The 22,880-nt window shown below is 33.0% G+C and overlaps 3 protein-coding genes across 3 annotated transcripts; 1 reads left to right on the forward strand and 2 right to left on the reverse strand.

Annotated features, from left to right (window-relative positions):
• Positions 1 to 1,339: 1,339 nt before the first annotated feature.
• Positions 1,340 to 3,722, reverse strand: LOC103830865 (ethylene-responsive transcription factor ERF070). Its single transcript, XM_009106680.3, has one exon. It carries the CDS (start codon positions 2,024 to 2,026, stop codon positions 1,529 to 1,531), a length of 498 nt encoding a protein of 165 aa, XP_009104928.1. The 5' UTR covers positions 2,027 to 3,722; the 3' UTR covers positions 1,340 to 1,528.
• A 482-nt stretch (positions 3,723 to 4,204) lies between these two features.
• On the forward strand, positions 4,205 to 6,117 carry LOC103830866 (beta-glucuronosyltransferase GlcAT14A). Its single transcript, XM_009106681.3, has 4 exons — positions 4,205 to 4,938; positions 5,027 to 5,102; positions 5,178 to 5,293; positions 5,388 to 6,117. The coding sequence occupies exons 1-4, from the start codon at positions 4,452 to 4,454 to the stop codon at positions 5,900 to 5,902; spliced, it is 1,194 nt and encodes a 397-aa protein (XP_009104929.1). The 5' UTR covers positions 4,205 to 4,451; the 3' UTR covers positions 5,903 to 6,117.
• A 13,600-nt stretch (positions 6,118 to 19,717) lies between these two features.
• On the reverse strand, positions 19,718 to 22,848 carry LOC103830868 (auxin efflux carrier component 3). The gene is made up of 6 exons (XM_009106682.3): positions 21,751 to 22,848; positions 21,361 to 21,661; positions 21,186 to 21,271; positions 20,565 to 20,722; positions 20,371 to 20,447; positions 19,718 to 20,278 (listed from the first exon to the last, which is right to left on the reverse strand). Exons 1-6 carry the CDS (start codon positions 22,700 to 22,702, stop codon positions 20,212 to 20,214), a joined length of 1,641 nt encoding a protein of 546 aa, XP_009104930.1. The 5' UTR covers positions 22,703 to 22,848; the 3' UTR covers positions 19,718 to 20,211.
• Between the last annotated feature and the right edge of the window lie 32 nt (positions 22,849 to 22,880).

The raw sequence follows: 22,880 nt of genomic DNA on the forward strand, positions 1-22,880 counted from the left end.
TAGCATTAATTAGTAATAAATTTTACATAGAAAATTGAAAACGTCAAATAATTTAGAACAAAAAAATTCCTCTAAAACGTCATATATAAAAAAACGGAGGGAGTATTTGATAACAATTTTTGTATCTTCTCTTTTTTTAATTTTATGTTATTAAAAAAAATTAAACAATCACATTAAACATATAATGAAAATATTTCTATTTTTTCTTATATATTATACTATAATTTTTTAAAAATTACTATAAATTACTAAAAAACCAATAATAAAAGTCTCACATTAAAAAATTTGTGATCAATGGTTTAACTTTTTTTTGTTCAAGCAAGATACAAATAATCATAAATTATGAATATGAAGTCTCATTAACAAATATTCATATTAATTAAACTATAAAATATATAAATATGTTAATTTCAAATTTTGCATTGAAAAATTATTGAGATCTTAATATTTTAATTTTAAAATATGTATTGAAAGGTCTCACATTAAAAGTTTTGTGATTAACGGTTTAAATTTTTGTTACAACAAATATACAAATACCCCCTCCGTTTCATAATACTTGATGTTTTATAGTAGTGCATAAAAATTAAAAAAATTACATTTATCTAAAAAGGTATTTTGAAGATATAATTTTAAAATCAGTTAATCAATTATAAAAGAGACAATAAAATCTAATTGGTTGAACAGTTTTCAATAAAATTAAAGTTAATTTTAAAATTTCAAAACTTTATGTAAATTGAAACAAAATAATTCTTTTAAAATATCATCTATATTGAAACGGATAGAGTATTAATAAAATCATACAAGTAGAAAGTGTCAATAATCATACAAGTACAAGCAATAACAATTACACAATTTAAACTAAGACCGGGGAATGATAAGATTCCTAGGACTTCTGGAACACACGCAGCATCATCGAAACTAAAATTTTTATTTTTAGACCCAAGAATGAGAAATGTATTATTCTTTTTGCTTTTGTGAGTAAAATTTAAATTCAGAGTAAAGTTTTACTCTAACAAATACACTCAGTCAAAGCCGATATGTTTCGAGTAGACAAGTTACTCGTTTCAAGAAGTTCGGTTTTCTCAAAGTTCATTTACAAATAAGAGTAACTATATACAACTACATTTATAAGAACTAGCTAGAAGTATAGTGATTTTGATTAGCTTTGTATATACATTAGAAGCAGATGAGAACTAGAAACGATATTTTAATTTTATTGTTTCTCCACTAGTTCTTTTTATAGTGTTTGATTAGTAACATTCGGTATACTCACTTCACCCAAATTCATTTTGGATTTGGCTTGGTTGGTTGGTTTTGTAACGTCTAAACCCGAATTATAAAACCACTTAACGTATCTATTTTTTTCAAGGGCTTCAAATTTCGTCAATGGGACAAATATATACAGTGACGACAACAAAGTTTCAGACAAGGGACATGATGAGATCAGGAAATTTAACAAGTACAAGATTAATTTACATTACGACAGAGAGAGACCCTTCTTACTAATTTAACACGAAACCAACGCGCTTCACGCGCCACGAGCAACGGCGGATTCTCCGGCCACCATCTTGACCTCATGATTCTCCGCCGGGAAACTGAAATTGGTAGGCGCGTGAGGACCAATCAGCTGAACCGCGGCGTTATCATAAGCGAGAGCGGCTTCTTCGGCGGTGTCGAAAGTTCCCAGCCAAAGACGATCACGTCGTCCCTTGAGAGCTCGGCCGCACCTGATCTCAGCCGCCCATTTCCCCCACGGTCTCTGCCTCACTCCACGGAACTTCTTCTTGTTCTTCTTCTCCGTCGTCGCCGCCTTGAGAAACTCCGGTGGAATCCTGATCTTGAACCGCGTCTTGCAGACATCTAGTTTGTTGTCGGAATCGGAAGAGTCGATTACGATCTCCTTGACGAGGCGTTTTCCACGGCGGCGAGCCAGGGATGGTTCAGAAAGCTGGTCCGCCTCTTCTTCGCTGCTAGAAGAATCGGTGGCTTCGGCGTCGGTGAATGAAATTCGGACAATACGCTTCATCTGAGAGTGAGAGTGAGGTTTGGATTGCGAATTTTGAATATTGGGGGTTGGGTGACACCCTAAAAAGAAGGGAGAGTGCTTTTGATGCTTCAGAATATGTTTTTATCCTATGAGAATCTCCTTTCCTGATGCTTCTTTCATACATTTTAATTTTTTATTTATTTTATAACCAATTATGAATCATCTGCAGATTTTTTTTTTCGGTTTGTTTTAGGAGATGAATGACGACATGGGAAGTAATAGTTTTGTCATAAAATCGATATGCTTATAGGTGCCAGGCCCATACGGTCCATTTAAATTTGTGAGATTAATACTTGTAGTCTTCCTTTTCCAACAGAAAATAGTATTATTTGGTTTGTTTACTTATGATTACTATAGCTTAGTTTTTTTTTTGTCATCTATTGGATTAATATTCAAACTTAACCGAGAATTAGACCAACCCAGCAAAAGGTTAAACACCTTTCCGGAACCAACATCCAGCATAATACACATTACTATCCGGATTCAAAGAAGAAAAACAAAAAAAAAACATATAACAAACCTAACAAAAGAAATGAACAAATACCACAAAGTACTTCAGAAGCTGAGAATTCGATAAGGAAAGGCGGATTGAGCGAGAATGCGTTGAAAGTCTTGATTATTGGGGTGATAGAATAGCTCTAAAAGATATTCCATCAAAGGAACCATCACCAGTAACACAAAAACAAGCTTTAACAGAGGGAAGTCACAAAAACAAAGATTTTCATCCTAGCAGTCGATGAAGAAGACAGTTGATAATCAAACTATTGAAAAACTAAATGTGATTGAGTTAAAACTCTATAGTCTCTTACCAAAATATCCCGAAATATCCGTCACTTAAAAACCAAGGAACTGACACAACTTCACAACACCGATGCTTCACATTGAATAATAGACTAGAACCACAAAGGTCAGGTGTAGGACCGGTCCTGAGATTTTGGGATCTCCGACAATGACTTATATAAAAAAAAAATTTACTAATTTAAGAATTTAAAAATTATTTTTTTGGGAGCTTATATCTATGTAATTTTTTTCAAAAATTTCGGAGATCTATTGCAAATATTTTACATAGCATTGTTCGGGGTCGGCCCGTCATAGATAAATTCTGATAAGCGAAAAGACACCATAGAAGAACCATAGACTATGGTTTGTTTAATTATGATATAAAACAATACCATTAATTAACAAGCTAGGTGTAATCAACTTAGTATAATTCTTCATTGTGTCACTTTTATAGTTTTATAACAACAATGCACCCAATTGAATTTTGTTCTAGATTCGCCCCTGAACAGAAGTGCTGATCAAGTTTCTCTGACCGTATAACCTCTTAGACTCGTGTGAATCCAAGTAAAGTGGCAGTTGGAGTCGAATACTGCAAAAGAAGCACAAACTTGAACATTGGATATGAGGAAATGAGATTCCGTTTGAAGAGATTTCATCGGAAAGTCAAGCCACTGCGACACCTAAATATGCTGCGTCTACAGTGCTTGTGGAGCATCGATGATCTCATGTTGGTCGACCTCCCAAATCCCCAAAAGTGAACACAAGTTTGCTTCCAAATGTGCATGTGAGTTTTCTAATTATCTTTCGACTAGTCATTTTTTTCTCAAATATTAGTTACTTCCCATGAATGGACAAACTTGATTTTGAACAGGCGGTTATCCATTTGGCTAATTTTTTGATGGTATAATGTATGACTTCTACTGGTTTAAGCTCTCAAATTTTGTAATATCTCCAGGTTGAAGTGGAAAGAAACGAAAATGGGAAGCTAGAAAACTCAGGTTAGCAGCTTGCTCCAACTATATTCTCACATAATTTAGCATTTCGGATTATAGAATATGAAAAAAAAAAACTAACCTGAACACAACACACACAAAAAAAACTTAAGCTGTTGTGTCTGAATAAATTTGCTTTGAAGATCAAAAATGGTAAACTTTACTTACTAAGAATGAACTAGCACATTACAAATGATATCGTCCAACCACTAATTCAGGAGAGTTGAGACATAAAAAATCCAGAATCTAATGTGTAATTAAAACCAATCCACTCTTCAATTAATTACTTAATTAAAGTAAACCTCCTCGAAGCAGGTTAACCACCCAACCCACTTTAAACTCCCACTCTCTCTACCCTACGCGTAAAAACCACGCAGATATCTCATGCGAAGATCTTCATCGTACATGTCTAGATGAAGATTCGTGGACCACACACGCTGGTGGAAGAACGTGTGCCATTACTGTTAACATTCGCGTTAAAAATTAAAAAAAAAAGTTGAGAACCGACCGACCGGAGATCGAAGATGTGTACCTGAGAGAATCCTTGTCTTCTTCATACAAACCCTCCAACTCTCTCTCCGGCAAGATCTCAATCTCGCTCGATCTACGCATGAGCTTTCTGATTTTGATCGATGGGAGCTGAGAAGAAATGGCTATTCACTCTCTTCTCCGTAGTATTCATCTCCGTCTTCCTCCTCCTCTTACTCTACTCCATCTCCGCCTTCACCTCCAACCCTTTCCCTTCCCCTCTCCGCCACGGCCCCCACTACCCGCCCTCTTTCGCTTACTACATAACCGGCGGTCGTGGAGACAAAGACCGGATCTTTCGGTTACTCCTCGCGGTTTACCACCCTAGGAACCGGTACCTTCTCCATCTCGGCGGCGCTGAAGCTAATGAAGCCGAGCGGGTGGCTCTTCTCTCGGACGTGAAGTCTGTTCCCGCTGTGAGTGCCTTTGGGAACGTTGATGTGTTGGGGAAGGTTGATCGGTTGTCTGAGAATGGTGCTTCGAAAACGGCGAATACTCTCCACGCTGTGTCTATCTTGTTGAAGCTTGATGGCTCTTGGAGTTGGTTCGTTGAGCTTAGTGCCTTTGATTATCCCCTCATCACTCAAGACGGTATGTTTTGTTTTGGCAAAAGATTTGCTTTTTGATATTTATTGCATCTACTCAGTTGTTCTGTTTGTCTTCTTGTTTTTTTTTTCAGACCTGTCTCATGTGTTTGCCTCGGTGAATAGAAGCCTCAACTTCATTGACCACACTAGTGACCTTGCTTGGAAAGAGTAAGTAGATGTTTTTATAAATCAGTTATTTTTACATTTTTGGTGGAGATTATGAATAATGGTATCTCTCTATAGATCTCAGAGAATCAAGCCTATTGTTGTGGATCCAGCACTTTACTTAGCTAGAAGAACACAGCTCTTCACTGCTACTGAGAAACGACCAACACCAGATGCTTTCAAAGTCTTTACAGGTTAAAACATTCAGTACCTAAATAATACTCTCTGTGGCTACAGGGCTGGTCCTGGTCAAAGCCTAATGTTGCTGCTTTGTTATATCACGCGCAGGCTCGCCGTGGACCGTACTGAGCAGGTCTTTTCTTGAATACTGCATCTTCGGCTGGGAGAATCTACCGAGAATCCTCCTCATGTATTTCAACAACGTCATCCTCTCTGAAGAATGCTACTTCCACACGGTGATCTGCAACGCCCCTGAGTTCAGTAACACGACGGTTAACGGAGACTTGCGTTACATGATATGGGACAGTCCGCCGAAGATGGAGCCGCACTTCCTTACCGTCTCTGACTTCGATCAGATGGCTCAGAGCGGAGCAGCTTTCGCCAGGCAGTTCAAGAAAGACGATCCGGTTCTTGATATGGTTGATAGAGAGATTTTGAGACGTGGGCGGTACAGGGTGACTCCTGGAGCTTGGTGCGCGAGCCGTGGTAGCTGGTGGAACGATCCTTGCTCGGAGTGGGGTGATGTTAACGTGGTGAAAGCTGGACCTCAGGCTAAGAAGCTTGATGAGACGATAGTGAATTTTCTTGATGATTTGAATTCGCAAACTAATCAGTGCAAGTGAAGTGGAATGGTGGGAAGCATTATATACACGGGACATGACACGAGATTTACATTTGTTTTCTGTCTGTAAGGTTCATTCTTTGGGCAATAGTGGCGCTGTATTTATACGAGGAGAAGAGAAAAGGAGATATCTTTTTTTTTTCTCTTCTCCCAAATTTTGTAATTCCTGACAGAACCACGGTTTCACTATTCGATGAACTTTTGGTCTTGTACTAATGGGAGCTTTTTGCTGGTCATAGAGAATGGAAGGCGCATTCAAGGTCCTGGAAGAGATGAAATTAGAAGGGACTGGGCCAAATGCTAGAACTTATGTGATCATGGTGAGGATGTTCGTGTCGTGCATCAAAAAAATAGAATTGGGTCTTCGGGCCTAAAACTTCTTAGTTATTCAGAAGAAAAAAAAGAGAGTTGGATATGGCGATCAAAATTGGGTTTAGATAAACGGAAAAATTGTTCTTTAAGGAATCCACATGTTCTCAAGTTCGATACCGGTTCTGTGCCATGAGAACAAACCAGACAAGGCTTGTGAGTATTTTCAACGAGATGTTAAATGTGGGTATCAAAACACCAGTTCATTCATATGTTTAGCTCTTAAACAAGCCATAACCGATGAAGGCCGGAAATATAAAGTGGCGGATTCGGCTGTGCAGATGGATAGGCTGAGAAACACCCAACTTACAATTATGTCATGTGTAGGTTTACAAAAGAAAAAAAAATTCTTTTGAAAAATACTCCATCCGTTCAGAAAGTAAGATTTGCTAGAGTTTATTCTTGTTTCATAAAAATAGATTTTCTAAATTTTTAAGATACTTTTATATACTTTTAAGAAATATTACTTGTAAATATTTGATTGATTAAATTTTATTGGTGGATAGCTATTAAAAAGTGTATTGAAAAATAAATTGTAAATATTTATTTAAAAAAAACGGTAAACCGCTCTCCGGCGAAAGAATGTTAAATCACCGGTGGCCACGTGTTAGGGATATATAAGTGTAGTCGGATTCAAATTCAGCTCATTTAGCGACGCTGGAACGTCATGCTACCATCCGACCACTAGCAGCACATGGTTTGTAAATATTTATTATATTTTTAATAAACGTGAAAACTCTAGAAAATATTAATTTCTAGGAACATGGGAAAGTTTACATTAATCATTATGTGAACTGAACTTTAATAATGATGTTGCATACAAACCACTAGACTATAGTTCATGGTCATTGATCAATCTCAAAATCTTCATAGTTTTGAGTTTCTGTCTAATTTTATCACCGAGAGTTTTCAGCAAAGGGTTTCAGGTTTTCTAGTAAGTAGTTCTAGAGACCAAGTGCTAATGAGATTCTAAGTGTACTAAGATCACACTGGTCTTGTGAAATGGTAAGAGGCTTAAGATTTCACGGTTACAAATCAAAAGTGTTGTTTGATCATATGCACTGTATAATTACAGTTCCGTAAAACTTTTTTACTTGGTGAGTTTCTAATAGTCCCGTTTTTTTTTTGTGAATCTACTGTTGTATTGATCCATCATCTTTGCATAGAGGTTCTCACTTCTCATATTTGAGTTTATGACTTCCAGACTACTGCTACTATCATTATGTTCCACTCGGCCTCTGTTCCAATTAGATCCGGAAGAATATAAGACCCAACTATAAATGGAAATCAAACTATATAAAAAACTGATAATATTTTCATATGATGATATTTCAACACATAGGATGTGCCTAGATGATCATTCAACCGTTTCTTCTGACTGTACAGTATATGTGGATCGAACATTTTAAATGTGGCAGGGTTAAACCACGTCATCCCACTCCATGTTTTCTGCCAAAAGTTTATTTACTGCCTCTCCTTTTTCATAATATATTTTGTTTTTGTCGAAAAAATATTTTTATTTTATTTTTAGAAACGGATATTACAGATATTAATTCAATAAATTATAAAAAGTAGCCACTAATATTCAATAAAGATAAAAAAAATTACATTAAAATATAATAATAATTTTCACTTATTTGACTAAAGATTCATTGATATTTCTACACTTACGTGGTGTTATTCATTCATGTATTTTAATAGAGTTTAAATCTAAAAAAAATCTACTGTTATTCGAATGATAGTTAAAATTTTTATTTTAAAATCTAGTATTATTCAATGAATAATTTAAATCTAGTTTTTAAAATATAGTGTTATTCAATTTTTAAAGATTTTAAAATTCTTTGTATTTTGGATTGATTGCAAATCATTTTTTATGGAGTCTCGTGAATAAATGATTGATCTCAAAATCTAATGCATACTGCAGATATTTTAAAATCCATCAACTTAAATTATTTCAAAATATTAAAATTTGATAGATTACAAAACATTAATAATTAACTTTAAATCAGTAATTTTGGGATCAAAAATGCAAATTACACATATTCTGGAAAAAAAATAGTTACAAGAAATCTTCGACAAGGTGCAGAACATACCATTCGAACATAAATTTCATAGGGTAGCTCGGTATGGCAACAATCAACTGTAGAATCATTTACTTATCGTAATATTTCATAATTAATTGGACGTTAAAAAAACTATTTTATACTAAAAGCAAAAGGAATATAAATATTGGTGAGATGGTTATCAGATCCAAGTAAGTAAGAATTATTCTCGTTGACGAAAAAAAAAAAAATTCTTCTCGAGTTCATAAAGTACGTTCGAAAATCAGATTCCCAAGTATGGGCCAGATTATGCATTTTATGAGGGTTTTGATTTGAAAATACTTACTCTGGGTCTGGGCCGTATAATTTGATGTCAAATTTGGATAAAAAAATGAAGTGTTCTTTCCTTGGTAACCTAGTGGGTTTTACTCTTAAAAATGGATGCATGGTTGAAGTTATTGTTCACCAAAAGGATTTACAGTAAAGTGTTGTGACATCTAGATATGTATCTTAAATTTCAGTGCACCAATTAAATTTTAGCATTCGCTGGACTGTAAATCTAAATAAATATGTATTTGTAAAGGAAAAAAGAAACCAAATGTTGAGACTGTTGTAAATATAGATCTAAAAAATTATAAAGTTATTCATTAACATAATAATATGCAAATTTTAAAAGGGTATTTGCCTCAATATGTTTTGCTTACTTTGCTTTTTTCTAATTTGATTGGCGTTTACTCACAACAAATGTGTTCTCGTTCCATTTTTTTTTTGTGTGCGGAGATGTTATCTCACTTAAGAAGGTTTAATATAACTTTTTATGATATGAATTAAGATACCATATAGTTATTTCTCTTGCATGGTTGTGGTTAAGTGGTAGTCGAAATTTGAAAATGTAATGCACCACTTCTTTTAGATCCAAATCTCTTTTAAAGCAAAATGACAATTACGTGGAATGTTTAGATTTGGGCATCTATCTATGTTGTGTACATAGTAGTCTGGCAACAGATGAATGATCAGTCAGAAAATATTTCTAACTCGGATCAAGTAGTGTAGTAACCAATTCAATTCATTCCATAATATTAAGGGTATTTTTCACAGGGTCGACCAGTTTAAACTATATATATAAGGCCATTCCAACAAGGGTTTCTAGTGGGCTGTGTAACATATTCTTAAAAAAATAATGTAAATATAGGAAATAGATACATAAGAGTTTCTTAAACAAAACTTTAACGAAATCTATCCGAACCTGTGAACATGGATGTATGTTTTTGATTGGGCAGTTTATATATAGGAAAAAAGTAAAATTTAAAATATTTTTTTAAAATAAATTTTGAGTAAAATTTAAAAAGGGCAATTGTCAATAATATCACCTTTTGAAGTTTATGTCTCAAAAATAGCACTAGAAGGAGAAAATCACAAAAATGACATTTATTAAAGGGTAAAATATCTTTAATACCCTTGGTTTAAAATTAAATAAACAAACAAAAATAAATAAATAAAAAATAAAAAAAAAAAAAATAATTTTTTTTTTATAGTTTCAGATTATGCGTTTTCAGATTCGAAATTTTTCTAATTTTTTTTCTGAAATTTTTTTTTCGGAATTTTTTTTTATATATTTTTTTGAAATTTTCTTTTTATAATTTAAAAATACTTTTTGAAACTGTTTTTAAAATTTTTATTTTTTATTTTAGTATTTATTTTTTATAAAATTTTAAACCTTAATTCCAAAACCCCACCCCTTAACTATAAACCCTAAGGTTTGGATTAATTAACCCAAGGGGTATAAATGTATATTTACCTCTTAATAAAACCTATTTTTGTGACTTTGAGCCTTGAATGCTAATTTTGGAACAAAAACTTAGTTTGGTGCTATCTAGTCTTTTTCTCGAGAAATTTAAAATATATATTAAAAATTTAAAATATTTATAAAACATAATGATATCTTAGCACCCAGAATCTCAAGGTATCCCGTCGAGGTTGCTCTAACGTATTAAAAAAATACTTTATCGGGTTGGGTTTGCATGACGTGAAGCACATATTTGATAGCTTCTGTTGACGTGTCTACCATGGTCTGGCATATAAAATTCTTCAATCGTAGTTTCTTCCATGCAAGTTTCACATCCGTACGAAGTGACATTAAGTGTTTGGTGTGAATTGCTAAAATCAACTCAAATATATTTATATCAAAATGGATGATTTTTTGTTTTGGTCGAAATGTAAATAATGGATGATAGGGATATCAAAGGGATGATTTTCATTTTTGGTCGAAATGTATATTATGGATGATAGAGATATCCAATGGATGACTATCTTGAAAATAAGTGAAGGAACCAAAGATAACGCGAGGAGAAAATAGCCAAAGAACATGAAATCAAACAAGAAAGCGCATCAAACCAAACTAATGCCGGGATACACTTGTATTTGCCTTTACATGCCTTTTATTTTTCCTTTTAAACTTTCCACTTCTTTCTTATTCCTTTCTTATTCTCTTTTTAAATACCAGAAATCGTACACTCCTTTATTTTGACAACAATTAATCATATAACAGCCGACCATTAAAAAATATACATTTTATTGTGACAAGAGCAATATGACATGTATTTTCGAATTTCGATATTTTTGAAAGTGTGTCGAGCACCAAAAAAACGATAAAAGTCATCACCGATGCTAAAAGAACCATAAGGTAATTAGATATACTTCATCATCAAAAGAAAAGGAAAAGAAAAACACTTAAGCTAAAACTCCTATATTATTTGTGGTTAACGAAAATAAGAGTTGGAGCTGGCATGGGCGTGTAGAGAGAGTATGAATGGTCCCCAGCCGCAAAGCTTACTTTTTTTCTTTAGACTCCGACCGGTGTCCGTGGTTCGGCCGACACCCATCTTCATCTGTCCTTCTCTCTCTCAATCTATTCACGTTTCTTTTCTTTTTTTATTCTCTTTTTGCCTTCTTAATAATTTATAAATACATTGGAATGCAATTATTAGTAATGTGATGGTATGCCCACGAGAATGCGCGCAGTCACGCACACGAGGACGCCACCATATCCTCTCATAACTTTCCCGATCATGATGATCTTTCAGTCTCTCATTTTACCTTATTCACGTAAAAACACTTGTCGGAAGTAGAAACTGATAGTTACTCGCCGAATCTGTATGAAAATTTAGTTAATCAAAATGAAATACAATGTCGACGTATAAACCTTAATATATAATATATCTTTCTACCGTAAACTGTAGATGTAAAAAAAATTTTTTTGGGAAAATTGGCAAAATATGCCATACTGAGAATGTATTAATTGGTCAGTTTTAGACATAGTTAGCCTTATAATGACCAAAATAATTATCAAAAATTAAATATAAATCAGGAAAACATGAAAAAACAATACCATCATGAGAATATTTTACATATTTTGATATACAAAAATTGAATTTCAGAAATATTTTGGGTATATTGATCTAAATTTGTTAGAGTATATATTATAACTTTTTTACAAGAATAAAAAAGATATTCTAGCTTATCTTATATGTTTTAAAAAATAACAAACCAAATATCTTTGTTATTTATAAAGTACAATATATATTGTACGCTTTTTAATTCATTGTCAAAATTTTAGAAAACATTAAATTGTGTTCTATCTTTTACTCTATTATATACCGTAGATAAAATAACGAGTTCTTATCTGTATGTTGTGTTATAAGCAAAGTATAATTTATATTCTAACATTTTATCTATGTTATATTGTTTTTTAATATGTGTTCTATATTTTCGTATATTCTATGTTTTTAAATCTGAGAAAATATATGAAGTAATCCAACTTATCTTGTTATTGACATTGAGTTACACTGAATCATGTTGAATTTTTTTTATTTAACGATCGTCTTCCTTTTACTTCTTTCATATCTCTTTTCCATCAAATCAAATGGTTCATATCTATGTAATATGAAGTTTTTGATGACGGAATGTGAAGAATGAGTGGAGATTCATTTTTGATAATGAAAAACGAGGCAGATTACTCACCTTAGAATTGAGTAAACCATGAACAGAAATATTATTAATATTTCCGGTTATTTAATGAAATTATATTATTTGTTAATTATAGGTTACTTTCGTATTTAGAAAAGCAAATGTATGTAGGGAAAAACAACAACTCAAAGGTATAAAAAGATAAATCATTTCTCAATATGACCCATTTGCCAATTTTTCCTTTTTTGACATCACATGACTATTATATCACATAAATTTGAGATAATCTAATAATCTAACCAAAAATTTGAAAAAGTTAACGAATTACAATAAAGATTTATGACCGTAGAGTATTCTGCCCTAGATACTAGGGGTCAACATTTCAGTTGAAATTTAGGTTCATTTTGAATTTGGTTCGGTTTGGTTTATTTTGGTCTAAGAATACTTTAACCAAAATTAATTAAAATTGGTTTGGTTTGGTTTGGTTTGTGGCTGGTTTGATTTGTGTTCATGTCAATGGAATTAGTTTTTAGTTTTGTTCTATTTTGGTTACAAAAATTTAATTTATAAAACATAAAACAAATCATCTTTTGATATTAAATTATTAATTTTTCATATTTAAACTTAAATCCACATATCACAATAAAATTTAAAAGATATAATCCAATACTTTTGTAATAATATTTTCGAATCTAATATAAATATCATAGGTAATTTTTTGGTTTTGATGATAGGGTTGAGATTCATATTCTTTTATTCTATTGTTAGTTGTGTTTTCCTCTTTGAAAAGTAAAATGTAAATTTTCATACGATTTTAGAGTTTTAAGCTTTGAGTTTTTTTACAAATAAGTTTATTAGTGATAGACCAGAAATAGCAAACAATATTTATTATTATTGTTGTTCGTTTGTCAATAGCGATAGCTATCAAATTATTTTATCCTTTGAACATATAATGAAAGTATCTATCTTATTAAAATAGAAGTACAAATAAGAAATACCCCTAAAACTTATAACTTATTTACAAAGCAATGCCACTGAAGTAATAAATAATCTTAACTTTAATTAATTCATGTCATTTCCAATTTTACATCATTTCCTAAAATAATTATAACTGACAAAAATTGTTTGGCAACAAAACTAATATAATATTCTCACTTTTATTTTTTCCTAACATTTCGGTAACTATACATAATTTCTTTAGTAAAGAGATTAATGTAATTAATGGACACCACATAAATTTATACTATAATTTATTTATCCTCACCTTTTCAACAAAACAATTATCAATGATATATTAATGTTTAAAACCGATTATTCCTTTCTCATGTATCTAAATCTCATCATACCTAATCAAAATATTTTAAATATTATTACACTTGAGAAACGATTTCGTGTTAAAAGAAGTATTATTCGAACATATCAATGCGGCAATATTTATCGAAGGTTTAGTACGTGTTCATGGGTCAATATTTTTTTACACCATGTAAACTATTTAATTTTTATGTTTACAAACTTTTTAAAGTATGCTAAATCTTTAAAATATTAACCAATAAAAATTTAAATAGTAAAGTAAAAAACAGATACCCGGCACGGCCAGGTCAAGCTCTAGTTAGATTTAAAATAAAAGTTACAACAATAACTTAGATTTTTTTAAATAAAAATTTGTCAAGAGTTATAATAAAACAACAAAGATAAAAGAATCACAGAATCCACATACTTTTATTTATACGTTTTATATACTTTAAGGGAAAATAAAAAATATATTATATTATAAATTAATAAGAAAAAATAACGTGGACCCTTTTTACTGTTTTTTTCTTTGTAATATACTGTTTTTCTTCTTCCAGAAAAATAGGTGGACCTTTGTAATGTTGGTCATAGCCTTAAAACGCTCAAAATTTGGCAACCATAAATTATAATCACTGATCGCTGGATTCAGTCGCTGGTTTAGCGATGGTTAAACAAAAATGGATTTATTGTTGCGGTCGTTAACAAGCAGCGAACGAACAGAGCTATTTTGTGTATGGCTTTATTCAGGTTTTGATGATTTTGTTAAATAAAGATTCAAAAAAGTGACATCAAATCTTTTCTCTAGTATTCAAGCGTCTAGGGTCCAGACTAACAGTTTATTATCCCTTCCGATCCATCAACATATATCATATTATTCTAACAATAAATAATTAGTATGCACATTTGATCTAAAACGAAACTGCACATTTATGGTAAGGGAGTTGGGATGATTAGTTCCAAAAGTGTAGGGACAGAGAAACGATTTGGCTCTACGTTCGCAAATTGTGATCCACATATTTTTCTTCGACAGGTATAATGTGACTCGAACCATTATCTTCAACATAACTGGGACAACTAAGTCACAGTTGTTCTTTTCCTTCTTCTATTGGGTCTATTCCCTTGTTACTTCAATTCAAATATCTTTGCATTCAATTGGATAGTACACAGACCCTTATCTGTTCCACGTCCATGTTTCACTCTAGTTTCATTAATCATCTTCAAAGGTGTGCTCGTTCAATGAACGAGTCGTGCGTTCGTGTTTCACGTCCCTACCTTACGCTTTGTCCATCGTGTTGTAGGCCGGATGGTCCGCAAAACCCTTTGACATGGCATAATTTGATCAAATCATTGAAAGCAATGTTATAACGAGAAAAATCCAATGGATATAAACGTAACAGAAGGTGCCAATGAGGGGAATTCGTGAGCACATGAGAGGAGTGGGCATAGTTAATAATAGTATAGAGACAGCCCAGGCGAATAGAAGAGAAAGCAAACAAGGAAGAAGCATACATATTTTAAGAAGTGATCGATTCACTTTTGTCGAAATGTACACTAATTATTTTTTTCCATTTTAAAACCACTAACCATGATTACTGAGCATATGTCTGCACATTAGCGCATTATCAAAAACAATATATTTAAAAAGACATTATAAAGTTTTTTTTAGAAGAAAAAAATTAAGAGCAGAGATGATATTTTTTGTAATTTCAAACAAAAGATTAACTTATAAATACATATAAATATTAAAATAAACAAAGTATTTATAATAAACAAATACAATTTTATCTACCTTTGATTACATTTAGGTAAATTATAATAAGTTAAACACACAAATATAGATATATGTTTAAATTCAAATCTGGCTTTACTACATAATTTTATTAACTTGATTGATTTACAGTTATATATTTTTTACTACCAAAATTAAGAGAATAAATGATTGGTTTAAAATTTTCCAAAAATAAATTTATAGAATAAAATAAACAGATTGATTTTTGTTTATCTTTGATTACATTTAGATAAGTAAGAATAATATATATATATATATATATATATATATGATTTTAAGTTCAAGTTTGGATATACAAGATAGCATTATTATATTAGGCGAATTTTCTCTGCACAATTACAGACTGCGACGAGGCTGTTAGACAACCTTGACATTTAAAAGGCCAGTGGGGAGCAAACCGGAACATTCGCAAGAACGAAGATGATCAAGAACATTTTAAAAATCGGCAAGTTGTCTTTACGAGGATACTCCAACATGTGTAAGTCAGAACTAAAACTAATGACTGGTTGGAAAATACGAAAATGAAACATAATGTTACGGGTTAAGCTTTGAACCAAGATGAAAATGATCCACTTTCGTTGGTGTATTTTCCAAAACTCTTAGATTATCTAATAGGTGTGTAAGAGGTCATATGTTCAATTAACTCTGGTTGGAAGGTTTTTTTTTTCAAAAAGAAAAGTGAATTTAAAATTGTTTAAGCAACGCCTTAGGGAAATATATAGATCTACGGATCTAGAATTTCCTAGTCATTCAAAAAAACATTTACATTTAGCTATAAATTTAGGAGTGATTCAAATGTAAGAAGCTGTGAACAAAAGTAGAAAGAGTATTTGAAACCTTTGAGATGTTTAGAGTGAAGAAATTGATCAGAATACCTTTTTTTAAATCAGAATACTATTTAAATATAGTGTGTAGATGCAAGCAAGAGCTTGTAAATGTTAATAGTGTGCTTTGAAGTATCCGGTGACGTAATCACTGATGCAGAAGACGTGTAAAATGGTGAAGACCATGTGGAATCAAGATACTGAGTTAGAGTCGTAAAGATTTGGAGAGTAGGCGTGTATCTTGGAGAAAAAACAAGAGGAATAAACTTGAAAATCAAATTTATGTCTTAAAAAAAAGCATAAATGCACTTGCAAGAAAAGCAAAGCTACACTTATTGCTATGAAAGATGTTTATAATGATAGGTTCTTTGGACAAAGGGTTTTGGGAACGTAAAGATAACTATAAAATAGCTATGGGTTGTATGTATTTGACAGAGACACATAGGCTGATTTTATAGAGAGAGATAAAATATCTTAAAAGTTTTTTTGACCGTGTTGAAGCAGACGCTAAAATATGTGTCGTAAGAGAGACAAGATCGGGTAGATTATAAACTTTTCAGTAGCGTATGTTATGATGTTAACACATGTAAAAACTCATTAAATAGATTTTGTAATAAATTATTTAAAGTGATTTCTAATAAAGCATAGGTGTTTGCTTGTATTGTTTACATAACTTAATTTTGGTTGCATCCTGCACTTGTGTGTATATATCAGATATATTTGTATATATCTTTTCCCTGGGTGTAACATAAAAGTCTTCGGATCGGAGAAATTATTTGACGTGTGGGTTCCTGTGATAGGTCTCCAGATCCTTGAATCGAATTGGCCGTTGTAGACTATGGTTGATGACATTTGTTGTTGACATGTCCGAGTCTCCGAGACTTGTCTGCAGGTGAACGTATGTGGATGCACAAAATACGTATATTTGAGTAGGCTGGGCGCATTTGGTGATGGTGGCATGGCCATATAATCGCATTAATTATAGGAGAGTTACTGATCAAAGGTTAGCTTTACCGGCCGGAGATGCGTTAGATATAATTGTAGAGGAGATTATACCACCACGATAATTATGGAATAACCGTTCCACACATAAAAATGTTGTATGTTTCCTGGTATTTTATTTTATTCATATTTGCCATTCCTTATATATTTAATGTTAGCATATTTAAATAGTGATATGTGACAAGGGATTCTAGTGATTCTGTATGCATTTACCGATAAATGTTTCTAGTCCCGTGGCAAATTTTCTATAATATCAAGAAATACTATAGGCTAAAAGTGAAGGATTTAATATTGTACAAATTTATTGAAATGGGGGTGCCCGAGCCCATTACAGCTTTTGAGCGACGCATGTTTGTCTAGTTAGACTATTGAATGGGTAATACTTAATAGTAATCAATTTAAGTTTACATTGGCCGACTAATTTTATAAGCCGTGACGGTGGATTAACTGCTCATAGACGTCTTTCGATTTGCGCCCCTTATGTTCCCATCCCATGCGACAACACATTTAACTATACTCGGAGTCCAATCAACGTTTTTCCCACTAATTATTTGCTTAATCACATATTAATCCATGTCTAGTGATTACTGACATCGTGTTCACGTTTGGATTAAGTGTAGAGTGCATGAACCATTGATTATGAAACACTTATAGTATTAGGTCTTTGAATGAAATGCAAGTTGGAAATTATTAAATTTCTAATTGAAGTTTCGATTAGTGACATATAATAATACTAGAATTTCCATTAGTGCATGTAGGATTAGAATTTCGATTGATGACATATAGTCTGCAGTAAGAAAATTATGTGGAAAATATAATTTATATAGTGAATTTGCTGTAAAATGATTTTTTTTTAAATAATTGATTAGTAAATTTGTATAACTTATAATATATAACATTTAAAATAAACTGTAAATATCAATAAATATAACATTTCCTACAAAAATAATAAGCAAATTTGTCTAGAGAAAAACTAAAATTTAATAAATTAAAATTTAATGAATTGAAAGATACTTCAAGATATATATGTATAATGATAATAAAAATCTAGTATTAACATATAGCTTTATATTGGGTTGTGGTTTCACACATTTCAAAAAAATATTAATTGATGTATTTTTCCCCAGTTTCGTTATCAAACATATTTAAAAATAAATGAAAAATCAAGGCCGATGAATTAACATGTAGTGTTTTTTTTTTTGAAAAAAAAAAATAACATGTGTAGTGTTCGAAGTTGTCTAACAGCTATAAAATTGCTGAGAATATTTTATTAATTAACAAAAGTAAACATTTGACAACTATCATATTTCAAAAATTGTTTAAAAATTACAAAAGCAAACGTGGAAAACTAATACAAACAATAAAATATTGGGGATGATTGGTTGGGTTGTAACTGTAGAAAATTTATTTTAGCATTTTGTCTGTAGGATTTTTGATTTAGCTTTAAGTGATGTAGCTTTAAAATTTTCTATAGCTAAAAAAATGGGGCTTTAGAAAATAAGATGTTTACAGCCATTTTTTGTATGTTTTTGCTGTAGCTTTAATTTTTTTGGTTATAGCTTTAAAAACCAAGATAAAACATGATTGATAGTATTTAAGGTTGTAGATGAAAATTAAAGCTAAAGTCACTTTCTACAGCCCAACCAATCACCCCCATTAGTTCAAGTTAACTCAAGTTTTAACATGCAATTTTTTTGATGTTGGTTTATTATTTGATTTATTAATTCACAAAGAAGATAAATCGAAATTATAATTCATTTCTAACACATTATAACAAAAAACAAATTCAAAAAGTTAAAACTAATTGTAACAATTTTGATTGATGCACATAACTCAAACTAAATCAATTGTAAATTCTGTTACCAATGAAGCCTAAATACAAGCAAAAAAATTTCTTGAAGGTCAATTTTAACACTGTAGATATTATTTTAAATCATATACCATTGTCTTATCTGAAAGTACTGAAACTGTATTTCCATTCTTAAGTATTGCAAGTTGCAAGTTTGTAAGTTACTTTATAATCGTGATGGTAGACTAATCTTTTTAGGTTTTAGATGGTGTTTCAATATATCATCCAAAATCCAAAGTGCAAACGTCATATATATTTTAAAATTAGAGAAAACATATTTTATTAAAAAGAAAATATACTCGATGTTATTAAAATAAAATAAAAAATCAAAAGAAAAAGGAACAAAAATAAATAAAGAAAAGAGAAGGCAGCTTTTATTAAACTTTTGCATAAGCTTTTGACTTTTAGTGATCTTTCTTCAATTGCTTTACATTTTCAATAATTTTTCATCATCCCTACACACTACATGGACAATAATTATATCACCATCAGCTTAAACTAATGATAACACGAATTGCTTTCAGTGCCAAAGCGTACAATTCATTTCGTCCACTACCATTCTCATTATCACAGCAGACAAGGATCAGTAAATCCACCTACTTTGTTACAAAACTTATTAAAATCTCAGCAATTTAAGACGAATAAATACTGCTTTTTTTTTTTTTGAACAAAAAAAAAAAATTACTGCTTTAAAAGCGTTATTTAATTTGCTTACCTGAAAACTTCAACTAGGAAGATTCAAAACCACACTTTTCTTCGCTAATTAAAAAAAAAACTCACAGTAATCAATTCATAAGTTACCCAAAATCTAATCAAAGAACACATCAAAACAGGATTTTGCTCGTCACAAAAAATTACAAAAATAATAAGTTGTCTTCTTTCTCGATTTTTTATTCATCTTTGTTGTCTCGTTGCCCCATGTTTTGCTCCTCCTTATATGCGTCCCACTGTCTCACTCTTATTCTATTCCCCAATATTCTATATGTTAAATATGGAGAAGAAAGGGTTTCTTGGTTTGTGATGTACGCATCATCATCCTTAAATCACGCTACGCTCTAGTTTTACTTATATGCTCTAAGCTTTTAGTTTGTTCCACCCACAAGTTGAAACACTCTCTTGTGTTATTTTCTTCGTTCTCTCTACAATTGATCCATTTTAAGCGTTCACGTAATCAAAAGCTCATAACCCGAGTAGAATATAGTAAACCAGCGTGATAGGAAGCGCTATAAGCATTCCGAATATTACCCTGCAAAATCGTTCGGTTATATTATAATAATTTTTTTTTTCAAATAGCATTAGTAATCGTATGAATATTAACCATAATATTCCATGCCTTACCCTGTACTTAAAATAGCAGGATGAACATTGTACTCTTTGGCAAACACAAACGGTACAATCCCTTGAGGCAATGCGGCCTAAAAAGTCGTACAAAAACATTTAGATGATCTTTTGGTAACAACGCACAACATTTAGTAGCAAATCACATTTTAACGTTCTCAATATTGCGTTATTAAAACGTAGATATATTTTACCTGAACAATGGCGACACGCAGTAAATCACCACGCAATCCAATAGCTATTGAGGCAACTGCCATCACGGCCGGACCTGTGAGGAACCTAACCGCCATCGCAAATGTTGCCACTGAGTTCCCACAAGCGATTAATTTGGGTTGCAATGCCATGAACAACCCTTCACGATTTTTTCACATACAGTTTATAATTTCAAAATCAGTCGATAAATAAATTAAATATATTTTTTTGTGCATACAATAAATTATAAATATATATATATATGTATATATTTTTAAGAAAATCCAATCAACTCCCACATAAAGGGGGACCATGAGGACTATCAACAACACGAGACCATGTCGTCCACCATTACCATTTATCTAATACGACACTCACACCATTGCCCCACCTGTCGGATGGTCCATCCCTAATTTTTTAATCTAATTTTTTTATTTCAACTCATATAAATTTATTGACTAAAATTTTAGTTCTTTTACGAAACGTGTAAACGGGTTAATACGTTAACGAAAATATGCAAAAATAAGGAATGTCCTAGGATATAATCTGATTTAATCATTTTAAATAGCTTTAAAAACAAAATTAAAAGAAGGAATAAAACAGAGAGTATGAAGATGACTAACCCAAACTGAACATTGCCATTCCAAGACCAGCATCAGATAGAATGGAGATAGATTGCTGTATAATTTTGGGCATTGCCACATGCCACCTTCATATTGATAACCGGAATCAATTTCCCAATAACCGGTCGGTTCAAGCTCAAGAATACATAATTTGAATTTTGATTTAGTTACTAACCGGAAAGCAACCAGAGCCCAGATGAGGCCAATGAGGCTAGAGTAAGTGTTTGGGTTTCTGATTAACTTCCTCCACACCATGATCAGTATCAGCCTCGTCATCACGCTCGCAGGCGGCATATGTTTCCCTTGACTTGCTTCACCTCCAGGGACGGCTCCGAGTCCTGTCTTCGATTGTAGCAGCGCATTAGGTATAGGTTTGTTCAGTCCATTCTCAGCGTCTTTTGCTCTCTCTCCTTCTTCTCTTCGGGTGATACTAACTGGTTCACCTCCGAAGTCACCACTCGCCGGACGAGCCAGAGCTATAAACACCACCACACAAAAACCGTTAACGAACTTCAGAACATTTCAAAGTGAAACTTGTCGGAAAGTCTTGAAGGATTTTTCTTACCTTTGTTTTCGCTGTTCTGAGATTGGTCGGGGACTAACATCCGGATCTCTTTGGCACCTTGGTCAGATCTTCCACCCTGTTCATTGTTTGATCCCGAATCAGGGGCGTTAAGACCCGCCCGGTCTGAAACTGGTGACCCGTTGGAGCTCCACACGAACATGTGTAGTTCCTTGGAGCTAGCGTCATGATTGTTTGACTTACCGTCGGTGTGAAGATTCGTCTGCTGATTCGTGTTGGTGTCTTTAGGAGTTTTATTGACGACTTTGTTGGCTGTAGATGTTGAAGAGAACTCAGGATTTGGAGCCGGGTAAGACCCGCCTCCTCCTCCTGGGTGATACCCAAATTTCGGGGAGGAAGCCATGGCGCAATTCTCCTCGAAATTCGAAGGTCTTGGAGTGGGGCCCCTTGAAGACTGCATGGAGTACATGTCCGCCGGCCCGAAGTTGGAGAGACGGCCGCCCGGGAAACCCATCATCGAATAGAAGTCTGACTGGTTGAAGTTTGAGCCTCTAGGAGTGGTGCTTAAGCTGTAAATCTCAGCTCCGGTGAGATTAGACGGCCGGGGAGTCATGTTCGGCCCGCAGAACGAACGACGGGAAGCGTTTGATTTCCTCACGGTGACGTGAAGCTTCCCGTCGTTACCGATCTCCGCGTCCGTCTCAAGAAAGTCATGACCGTCGAGGGAAACCACGTCGGATTCAACTTTGAAGGAAACGATGGAAGCAGCCGTCTCAGGGATGAAACGGAGGTTCATGGCGTATGGATTGTTGGTGGAGATGAAGTGGAAGGAGAGGAGGGGGACGGCGAATATGGCCACGAAACGGTTGATTCCGGAGCATTGATCGGGAGAGAAGATTTTCCACCACCTTACAGAGCCGTAGGCGAGGATCATAGCGACGTAGAGAGGTATCACGGCCGTGAGGACCGTGTAGAGGTCGTGCCACGAGATCATCTTCTTTCTGGTTGATTAGAGAGAAAAACGTTAAGCAATGGTGTGGAGGTATGAAAGGAGACTGAAGAAGAAGAAGAAGGTGGGGACTTGGAGCATGTGTGGAAGGAGTGAGCAACTTTGGCTCTGAGGATATAATTTAAGGAGTGATAGCCACTTTACACCTCTTTTTATACAGCAA

The sequence above is a fragment of the Brassica rapa genome, chromosome A07 (assembly GCF_000309985.2).
Source record: "Brassica rapa cultivar Chiifu-401-42 chromosome A07, CAAS_Brap_v3.01, whole genome shotgun sequence".
Lineage (NCBI taxonomy): Eukaryota > Viridiplantae > Streptophyta > Magnoliopsida > Brassicales > Brassicaceae > Brassica > Brassica rapa.

Coding starts and splice junctions, on each gene's coding strand:
- LOC103830865 (XM_009106680.3), bottom strand. CDS start 2,026: ATGAAGCGTATTGTCCGAATTTCATTCACCGACGCCGAAGCCACCGAT.
- LOC103830866 (XM_009106681.3), top strand. CDS start 4,452: ATGGGAGCTGAGAAGAAATGGCTATTCACTCTCTTCTCCGTAGTATTC. Junction 5,103..5,177: donor AGTGACCTTGCTTGGAAAGA/GTAAGTAGATGT, acceptor ATCTCTCTATAG/ATCTCAGAGAATCAAGCCTA. Junction 5,294..5,387: donor TGCTTTCAAAGTCTTTACAG/GTTAAAACATTC, acceptor TATCACGCGCAG/GCTCGCCGTGGACCGTACTG.
- LOC103830868 (XM_009106682.3), bottom strand. CDS start 22,702: ATGATCTCGTGGCACGACCTCTACACGGTCCTCACGGCCGTGATACCT. Junction 21,272..21,360: donor TGGGCTCTGGTTGCTTTCCG/GTTAGTAACTAA, acceptor ATCAATATGAAG/GTGGCATGTGGCAATGCCCA. Junction 20,723..21,185: donor AATGGCAATGTTCAGTTTGG/GTTAGTCATCTT, acceptor AAAATCGTGAAG/GGTTGTTCATGGCATTGCAA.